The 10689-nt window shown below is 41.5% G+C and overlaps 1 protein-coding gene across 1 annotated transcript; it reads right to left on the bottom strand.

Annotated features, from left to right (window-relative positions):
- Nucleotides 1–233: 233 nt before the first annotated feature.
- LOC114462885 (odorant receptor 131-2-like) lies at nt 234–4110 on the bottom strand. The gene is made up of 2 exons (XM_028445971.1): nt 4006–4110; nt 234–1007 (listed from the first exon to the last, which is right to left on the bottom strand). Exons 1-2 carry the CDS (start codon nt 4033–4035, stop codon nt 234–236), a joined length of 804 nt encoding a protein of 267 aa, XP_028301772.1. The 5' UTR covers nt 4036–4110.
- Between the last annotated feature and the right edge of the window lie 6579 nt (nt 4111–10689).

Below are 10689 nucleotides of genomic sequence, written 5' to 3'. Positions count from 1 at the left end.
CTAAAGATATCAGTTGGTATTAATGTGTTGGCAGTAATGGTAAAAAAACTCAATGGTACATCTCTAGTTAGGATGTGAGGATCAGGAGTTATTGTCTCCACAGTGTTGATGTGTCTATATTATTATTAGGTAAGAATGTTTTATTACAAAAACTTTTTTTTCTTTGATTTGTGACACTGACAATTTAAGATAAATGTCATGTCCAGAAGTGAGACTTATTGGTAATCTTTGGGCTAAGGCTGCACCTTCTTACGACACCTTCCAATCAGCAGGTACATCTTCAGATGCTTCCTGAACTTCTGGTCCCTGATGCCATAGATGATGGGGCTCAGGAAGCGGGGCAGGATGTAGACGATCAGGTAAGTTGGAAAGGTATCTTTGATAAGGACATCTAGGTTGGTGAACGGAATACTCGGGAAGATGTAGGAGAGCATGCACATTGCCAGCTGGAGCCCGTGGAGGAGGATGGTGTTCCTGGCTTTCTGAGCAGACACGTCAGTGGACACGGCCCTGGCTGCAAAGAGAACTTTCAGGTAGGTGGAGACCAGGACAAGGAACACCAAGGAGAAGTAGATGATGTCAAAGGCCAACTTTTTTTGTTGCATGATTGGTTTTTTAAACAAGTTTGTGCGTATACAGAACATGGACCCGTAGAAGAAGCTCAGTGGCTCCGTAGCCAGCATCATAAACAGGTCTATGATGTCCGGGATCACCGTGGCAAACCAAATCCAGCCGATGACCATGTAGGTCCTCCGCACTGTGCAGATCTGGGAATAGCGTAGCGGTTTGCAGACGGCGATGTAACGCTCGATGGCCATGCCGGCCAGGTTGATGGGAGTGTTCCTGGTTGTGAAGATGGCCATCAGGATAAGTAAGCTGCAAAATGACACATTGATCCTGTATACGGTGTAGCTGAGGACAAAGAGCAGGACTGTGGTGGTCAGCATTAAGCCGTCGTTGATCACCATGTGGATGAAGAGGATGTATCGCGGATCCTCGTAGAAGGTCTGTACGGAGAAAACAAGAGAAGGAAGGAGTCAGATTCAGTTTAGGTCCAAACATTTCTGCTGGGCGTGCCTCTAGAACAGAACAGAGGGTACATGAGGAAGGCTGTAGGGTGAGGAGTTCCTTGAGGTAGGAAGGGGTGTGTTTATGGATGCACTGATTGGTGAGGAGGGAGACCTTGTACTCAATTCTGAGTGAAATATGGAGCCAGTGCAGTGATTTCAGGATGGAGGGGGTGATAAGATCATGATTGCTCACCCTCATCAGGATTCTGGCAGCACTGTTCGGGATGTACTGGAGTGTTTGAATGATCTTGCCAGAGATCCTGATGAGGAGTGCATTAGAGTAGTCCAGCCTGGAGGACACAAAGGCTTGGAGAAGGGTGAGTGTTGGATGGAGTCTGGAAATGTTCCTGAGGTGGTAGAATGATGTTTCACACAGGTGTTTGATATGGGTGTCAAAGGTGAGTTCAGTGTCCATTTTAACACCCAGGTTGGTGACAGATGTGGCAAGGGGGATGTTTTGACCAGAGATGGTGATGCTAGTGATGGTGGATGAACGGAGCTGATGAGGATGGCTTCTGTTTTGGGGCTGGTCATCCACGTCTCTATCTCTTCCAGGCATGTGGTCAGTGTGGATGTTGGCAGAGGAGCAGAAGAAGTGGGGTTTGTCCTGAGGTAGAGCTGTGTGTCATCAGCATAGCAATGAAAGGATATCCCATGTTTGCTGATGACACTGCCCAGGGGGAGCAGATAGAGGGAGAAGAGAGTGGGGCCAAGCACTGATCTCTGAGGGACACCACAGGTGACACTGTGGGTGTAAGATCATACTTATATTCTGTTGATCAGGTATGAAATGAACCAGTTTCTGATAGTCCAATGGTGTATTTCAGGTGGTGGAGGAAGATGCTGTGGTCAACTGTCAGGTCCAAGAAGACGTGTAATGATGGGGAACCAGTGTCTGCTGCCACTAGGAGGTCATTGGTGACCTTACCAGGGTGGAAACCAGACTGAAACTTCTCAAAGAGATTGTTGTGTTTGAGATTATCCTGAAGCTGTGCTGCAACTGTTTTTTTCCAGAACTTTTGACAGAAATGTAAGATTGGAGAGAACTTCTGGGTCCAGAGTGGGTTTTTTCAGTAGTGGTCTGATGACAGCAGTTTTTAGTGCAGGTGGGATATGGCCAGTCCGGAGGGAGTGGTTGATGATTTTGGTGATGAATGGATCGACGTTGGCCTTAAGCAGGGCTGAAGGAGAAGGGTCTAATGAACAGGTGGATGGCTTCATTCTTCTGAGGACGTCCTCCATCTCTTCCTGTGTGACATCACAGAAGGAACAGAGGGGTTTGGAAATTTCAAACGGTGAGTCAGCAGTTGGCAAAGACAGGACGGCAGTGATGGAGAGGTAGGAGCAGATGTTACCAACATTTTGTCCTAAAAAAGTGATGTGCATGTTTCACCTCTCCTCGGTGGCCTTGGAAAGGTGAAGGGGGTTTCAGAAGGTGATTTGTTGTGAACAGTTGTGTGGAGTTGTTTTTGATGTTGGAAGAGTAGAAACGGGACCGTGCGTCCCTCAGAGCTTCTGCACATGTCCTCTGGTGTTCCATGTTTGTGGACAGTCAGTCCAGAGGCTCAAGGACACATGTCACGACATGTCTTATAAAACATGGACACATCATCACATTTAAGGGTACCTGTAGTTAAAATAACAAAACTTGTTGAATGTGTTACCAATAAACTAAATATGTGCACCTTTCTATAAAAAAAAAACACATTAAAAGGACTTTTTAGAATGAGTTTTAACCTTGGATCATTAACTATGGAGAGTCTCCATTTTGGTCAGGATATCAACACGTTGGTTGATTTCTGTTAGCTGTTGCTAGGCAACAGTATTCCGTTGGAATACAATTTCTGAACAATGGGGGAGTGTAAAGCTAATGGTTGCTATGACAACAGAAACATTTGTTTAGCGTGTCTGAGCCAAATAACGACATTAAGTCAGAGTTATCCAGATGTTGGCTCCATAATATCGGTACAGGATATACATTGAAAACGTTTACGTTCACACCACATTGGGTGGTATGAGAGGGATCCGCGGGCTAAGCTAATAGGCTAAGCTAATGGGCTAAGTTAATGAACATAATTCCTTCCCAGAAAGTTGTTGAATGCAGCATGTAAACGTACTTGTTCAGATCACTACTACCTTTCTACTTACAGGGGATACTATGGGGGTGTCATGGCACATACCACACCCCCACCACATTGTTCCCTCTTATTTCCTCGTGGCTAAATGATGAATTCTGTCAGTAGAACTTACCTGTTGGTTCAGGTGCTGATTCTCATCCAATCAATGAACACATGTCCTTTCACACAGCTTTCATCACAGTTTCTAACCATATTTGTGTACTTCCAACACCTAACTACTCAGCCATGGCTCGTTTCTGCTGCTAACAACAGCTCTGTGCGTTAGCCTAATTCTGATTTTGAGTCGGGAACCAACAGAAAAACTACACATCCCACAATATAAACTGACCTGTTACACCTCCACCTCCCACAATGCATCATTTCTTTAAAGCGACAAGCCAGGTTGATCAATGACATCAATGTCATATCCTGTCCAAAATGGATACTCGCCATGGTTTATGCCCCAAGGTATAAAAATAATTCTAAAAAGTCCTTTTAATGGGTTTTTTATAGAAAGGTGCACATATTTAGTTTATTGGTAACACATTAAACAAATGTTTTGTTATATACAATTTCACTACAGATACCCTCAAATGCTGATGATGCACTTTTGTTTTGTCTTGATAAAAGTGAAAGTTGAGATGTTTGTGATTCTTGGACCTACTGTATGTTGGACCTCCTCAGGTTCACCAACTGGGTTTGGGAAACTAAATCTTGACGTGTTTATTGTTTCTTCTCCTTTACCAAAGTCCTTCTCATCTTCTGACATCTGTAATCAGATTACATCAGACTGCGTTCCCGTGTGTGTCTGAGATCACCTGCTGTTTGAAGAATGTGACGATCAGCATGCTGTTGATGAAAGTGAAGATGAGCCACAACAGAACTACCACCAGGTTCTTCACCAGTGCCGTAATCCAGGTGTCTCTGACGGGAGGGATCTGAAATACACACACACACACACACACACACACACACACACACACTGAGAGAACAGCTTATCTGGGATTGTGAATGTTTGGTCAGTGCTTCTCAAACCTATTTGGGGTTTTTTTTCCCCCAATTTGAACAAACGTGACCTTTAAAGCCTCCTGCACCTATCCCCCCCCCCCCCCCCCCCAAAAAAAAATAAATATAAAAATGAAAAAAATAATTCTGACAAATACCATATTTTCAAATGTATTGAACAAACAGAGAACAAGAGACGTCATATTTTCCAGTGAAAACTCTCGCAGAGCCACTTCAGACTCTACCGTGGCCATGAGGATCCTTTCTTCTTTTCACTAGGTTTTTTACTATTTCTAAGAAGTGTGCGTTTGGCCACCAGAGGCGCATTTTCAGACTTTGGAGGACCAGACCAATCCACTGTTACCAGGCACGGCCCAATCCCAGCTCATTTTTCTCTTATGATGCGGTCGGGCGTGGCAGGGCGTTGGGCCTTTGGGAGGGGTGCTGTGGGTGTGGCTATGTTTCTGCGGTATGTTGGCCCGGGCGGCGGCTTGTCATGCCGCTGTGGGGAGTGGGCACCCTGGGGGGATGCTGGTGTCATTTAAAACATTAAAAAAATCCACTACTGAAAACAAGAAAAAACACTCAAATTTAATTTAATAATGTTAAAAATTGCAATCATGTTTCTGAAGTATTGCTATAAAAAGACTAAAATAAACAAAAAAAACATTATATCATAGTAATAAAAACTCTGAATTTTAGCAAAATGTACAATAGAGTTGTAAATACTAATGAAAAGATTACATTTTAACAATAAGAATATTGAAATGAAAACAAGTTGTATACATCCCAATAACAAACTAATAAACTATTTAACTCTATATAATATAGGTATATAGACTAATATAGAACAAGAAAAAGGATCAAATATAACAAAAAATGTTTGTTTACAAAGTATTGAATCATAACACAAACACAGATCTAATAAATTATACAAAAATAAAAGTACTAAATAAATTAATATGAAAACACAATGACAATCACAAAATATGATAATATAAAAGAGTTGTTCAATAAAAAAAATAAAAATCACCAAATCATTTTTATATAAAAATACTGAAATGTAACAAAAAACACAAAAAGACTAAAATAAACAATAAAATATTATATTATAGCATCAAAAATTCTGTAATATATAAAAATGTACTAAAATATAGCAACATTTTAACAATAAGAATACCAAAATGTAAACAAATAAATATGATTTGTATACATCCCAATAAATATAATAAACTATTTAACTCTATATAATATATACTGTATATATACAGACTAATATAGAACAAGAGAAAAGCTCAAATTTAACAAAAAACGCTTGAAAATATTCAATCATAACACTAAAACAAATCTAATAAATTGCAATTAATTCCTCAAAAGTAGCAATAAAAGTAATAAAATAAAAACAATATACATACTCAATGTTGCAATAAAAAGCCTTTTAAACTTTTAAAAATGATACAAATTCTAAAATAAAATATTATGAAAAAACAATGACTAGGACAAAATGTGAAAATATAAAAGAGTTATTGAGTAAATGTTATTATACAAACAACAAATCTTCAAAAAGTAAGATTTTAAAAATCACAAAAAAAAACCCAATAATAATATTTTCTAAATGTGAGCAAGTGGGGGTGTTGAGAGATATGCTCTCATTTCTGTTATTATTATTATGCCCCTGAATATTTGTGTTTAATGTTGTCATTGGCGGCCGCTGTGGACGCGCTGGTCATGTGACGTGCAATCAGGAGATGACATGCATGTGTGTGTGAATAAATGAGGTGAACATCCGCACCTACGGGATCACCTCATTTATTCACACACACATGCATGTCATCTCCTGATTGCACGTCACATGACCAGCGCGTCCACAGCGGCCGCCAATGACAACATTAAACACAAATATTCAGGGGCATAATAATAATAACAGAAATGAGAGCATATCTCTCAACACCCCCACTTGCTCACATTTAGAAAATCATTTCTCTTTTTTTTTTTCATACATGTTTAGGCGCTCACACTGCAATAGTTCATATACCAAACATAAACATCTCAAATGTCATTAGCTTCAGCTTTGTAGCTGGTTTAGTTAGGACATCTGCAACCATTTCATTGGTTGGACAGTACTCCAAGTTCATCTGGTCACCATTCAACATAGATCTTACAAAGTGATATTTAATATCCACATGTTTACATCGCTGTCTGTGTACAGGGTTTTTAGCTAAGGCTATAGCTCCCTGATTGTCCTCATAGATAATGTATGTTTCACCATCAAAACAGTTCAACAGCTGTTGTAAATACAGGCACTCTTGCATAGTCGCAGCTAAAGCCATATACTCTGCCTCACAGGTGGATAGTGCGACTGTCGGCTGTCGTTTGGTTTTCCATGAGACAAATGGACCATTTCTGTTTAAACTGATACAGTAACCTGTGGTGCTTTTTCGATCACTAACATCAGCGGCCCAATTAGCATCACTGTAAGCATGGATTATGGTCTTATCTTTGCATTTTCTAAAACAAAGTTCTTTGTTTTGAGTACCTTTTAAATACCTTAAAGCATGCTTGACAGTCGTCCATTGTTCAGTAGTTGGTCTAGAAAAATACTGAGACAGTTTGCTTACTACAAAGCTCAGGTCTGGCCTTGTATATTAGGCTCCCAACTACCTCTCTGTATTTCTTCACATCATCCATTAGTTCAGCATCATCACTGTAGTCAAGTTTTTGTTCACAAGGGGTAGCTCTAGACTTACAGTTTATCATGTCAAATCTCTCCAGAATTTTCTGTACATATTTGCATTGCGACATTTTGACACAATCAGCAGTTTGCTCAAAGTCAATACTGAGAAAATGTGTCTGTTTACCTACGTAGGTCTTTCATTCTAAATTTGGACTTAAGCATTTCTTTTACACGTTTCAATACATCATTATTACTGGCGGCAATAATCAAATCATCTACCCATATTATTATGTGAATTTTTTCTTGGTCAGTAACTTTGCTATACACACAATGATCAGCTGGATTTTGTGCAAACTGCATTTCACATAAATAATCATGCAACATTTTGTTCCAGTTGTGCCCCGACTGTTTTAGTCCATACAGGGATTTCTCCAGTTTACACACTAGTTTGTCACCTTCCTTAGATTTGATTTCATAACCCTCAGGCTGTTCAATGTAGAGCTCACATTCGATTGGCGCATGTAAATAGGCTGTCTTTACATCCATCTGGTGGACAATCAGATTGTCCTGTGCTGCTTTCTGTGCCAACACCCTGATACTGGTCATGCTCGCTGTCTCTTCATAGTTCACACCTCTCTTTTGACTGAAACCTTTGGCGACATATCGGGCTTTGAATTTGTCTGATCCGTCATTATTCTTTTTCATTGCATGGACCCATTTACCCCCCACTACATCTTTGCCCTCAGGTAGAGTGGTTAGGGTATATGTCACATTGTCTTTTAATGACTGCATTTCCTCCTCCATAGCATCAGCCCATTCTTTGGCTTTCACTGAGGTCACTGCCTCTTTATATGTTTGAGGCACATTACATATTAGTCTGTAACAATAGTCAATGTTGGTTATGTCATCTTCAAAACCACAAACATAGTCACCATAATAATCTGGCTTTTTTCTCTCCCTATCAGGATATCGCCTTTCTGCAGATCTGTCTTTATTTTCAACTGTCTCCTCACTTTCAACTTTCACTGATTTAGTCTCACCCTCTTCTGTCTCACTTTGTGTAAAAACTTCTTGGTCTTCAGTTATTTCTATGCTAACTGGTGGGGTTTTTACAGATTGGCTTTTATTTTGGATCACAAAATCATCATCCTCAGCATCCAGCTTTTCACTGTTTACTCTAGATACAAATTCCACAAGTCTATGTTTTTGTATTTTGTTTCTGCTGGGATAGTACACCATGTAGGCAGGACTATTTTTGTCATCCTACAAAAATGCCTTTCTCACATCTAGAGTCCAACTTTGCTTTGTAATGCTTGTAAGCATAACAGACCTGTCCAAACTTCTGCATTCTGGCAATATTTGGCTGTCTGCCCTTTAACATGTAGTAAGGAGTCTGTTTAGTGCGGTTGTTAAAGCACCTATTCCTCACCACAGCAGCTGTCTGGACAGCATAGGTCCATAACATCTTTGGCAGTCCACTCTCTATGAGCATACACCTGGCCATTTCAAATAAAGTTCTCCAGTTGCGTTCAGCAGTACCATTTTGGTGTGGAGAATATGGGGCTGAGGTTTCATGCCTAATACCACTTCTGCTCATTAATGCTTGGTACTCTCTTCCTGTGTACTCCGTACCATTGTCAGATCTCATGCATTTTATTTTGCCATAAGGGGCTGTATCAGCTATAAACTTCTCAGTAGCTCGCACTGTCCCTTTTATTCTTCAAAAAGTATACGAACACTGCACTCGAGAAGTCATCTGTGAAGGATAGTGCGTACCTGTGACCATCTTTGGACACTGGATCTATAGGACCAGCTAAGTCTGTGTGCACCATGTCCAGAGGTGCTTTAGCCCTCATATCTGGCTCTCTGCTTCTAGATTGAACAAACTTCCCCTGAGTACATACTTCACACTGTGGGGCAGGTTTACTTCCTTCATTCCTAATGTCCATCCCATTTACAACATCTCTTAACTTCATTATATCTCCATAATTGCAATGGCCTAGAATTTCATGCCAACTCTGTAAATCAAGGCTTTTCTTACAGTAGTCATTGCAGTCATTTTCTGATGTGTGGAGATAGTAAAGTTTGTTGTGTACGTGTATGGGGAATTTTGTACCGTCTTTATGAAGTAGAAAATTCTTCTTCTCACTGAAGATCACTGTGGCTCCGCTGGAGGTGGAAGCTTTCACCGAGAAGATATCCTGGGGATATGATGGGATGTACAGGGCGTTCCTGAGCGTCGTTCGGAAACGCCGTCCCTCGCTGTCGAGTAGCCACACCTCCGCGTCACCTCTGCGCTTGGCGACTCCGTTACTCCTGGAACCGTCAGCCAACTCAACGCTGTGCGTCCCGGCCTGGAATCTGCCGTCAAAACGCTTGAACTTTGCGATGTCTGTGATGATATGTGACGTTGCACCCGCATCCACCATCAGACCTTTCCTCTTGTTATCCGGCACCCGCACCTCCGCGTCGTTCACTTGGAATGCGTATTCCGTTTCCGTCTCCTCGGACGCTCTCCGTGCGTTATCCCGCTGCCTTGTCCGTCTGCAGCTAGCATTGTTGTGTGTGTTACTTTTGCAATGGTTGCACCACTGTTTGCGCAGACAGGCTCTGGCTATGTGACCTCTGCTACCGCATTTGTAACACAAAATGTCTGTATTGCCACTGTACTTTGCTCCCTCGGGTGCACGCCTTGTGCCAAACTGCGCTCCTGCCTTCATGACATTATCATCTGATGCAGTTGCGCGCATGTTTTCAACATCCTCATAACTTCGGAGCTTTGTCTTAAATGCAGCAAAAGTCATTTTATCGTCACTCTGAGACACATGTATGGCAAATGGCTTAAATGTCTCTGGCAGCCCTTTCAAAACCATTGCGACCAATAGTCCGTCACTGAGCGTCTCTCCTGCGCTTCTCAAAGCAGTAATCGCAGTCTCTGCTCTGATTACATATTCAGTGACATTCTCAATGGGTGACTTTTGCAGTGAGGTCAACTCGGTGTATAAGTTAATGACTCTGGGCTTGCCTGTACCAGCATAGTATTGCCGGAGAATCTTTAGCGCCTCACGTCCGTCGTTCCCGGCATCGCGGATCACCAACGACAGGCTCTTATCATCCAGAAACTGAATGAGCTCCGCGTAGGCCTCTGCATTTTTCTCGTCATCCTCGTCATCATCTGGAGCGGCATCCTTTAAAATAGTGTCCTTTAATCCTTGCAGACAAAGGTGGCCCAAAAACTTAGTCTCCCATAGCTCATATTTTTTCTCGTCACCATCAAAAACGAGTCTCGCCCAGCGGCTGCTCGGCACCGCGTCTCTGTCTCTTTTACTCATGTTGAAGGCTGATTACTCCAACTCGCCGCTCAGGTGCACACAGTGAACGTTGCGACCTTCACCCGGCAGGTTCATCAAACTGTGCGTTATGGATCTGGGCCCATAACCTGTTAGAAGAGTCACTTCTACACAGCGTTTAACGTGACATAACACAGCACACGTTTTGCAGTTTCCGGTGAACATCCGCACCTACGGGATCACCTCATTTATTCACACACACATGCATGTCATCTCCTGATTGCACGTCACATGACCAGCGCGTCCACAGCGGCCGCCAATGACAACATTAAACACAAATATTCAGGGGCATAATAATAATAACAGAAATGAGAGCATATCTCTCAACAGTAGCAATAACTCATGTGGCAAAAAAAAACATAATATAAGAAAAATACTGAAATAAAACTGTGCAAAAACAGAATGATGAGAAGAAAATATGAAAATAAAGAGTTTTATATACCAATAAAAATACTAAATTATATTATACAGTA

Source organism: Gouania willdenowi, chromosome 5 (assembly GCF_900634775.1).
Source record: "Gouania willdenowi chromosome 5, fGouWil2.1, whole genome shotgun sequence".
Lineage (NCBI taxonomy): Eukaryota > Metazoa > Chordata > Actinopteri > Blenniiformes > Gobiesocidae > Gouania > Gouania willdenowi.
The sequence above is the reverse complement of the archived record's forward strand: the minus strand, read 5'-3'. Positions and strand labels throughout refer to the sequence as shown.

Bases quoted from the DNA above. Each gene is read 5' to 3' on its own strand.
- LOC114462885 (XM_028445971.1), bottom strand. From the start codon at position 4,035: ATGCTGATCGTCACATTCTTCAAACAGCAG. The intron at 1,008-4,005 runs GTGATCTCAGAC...TTCTCCGTACAG, and splicing joins TCACATTCTTCAAACAGCAG to ACCTTCTACGAGGATCCGCG.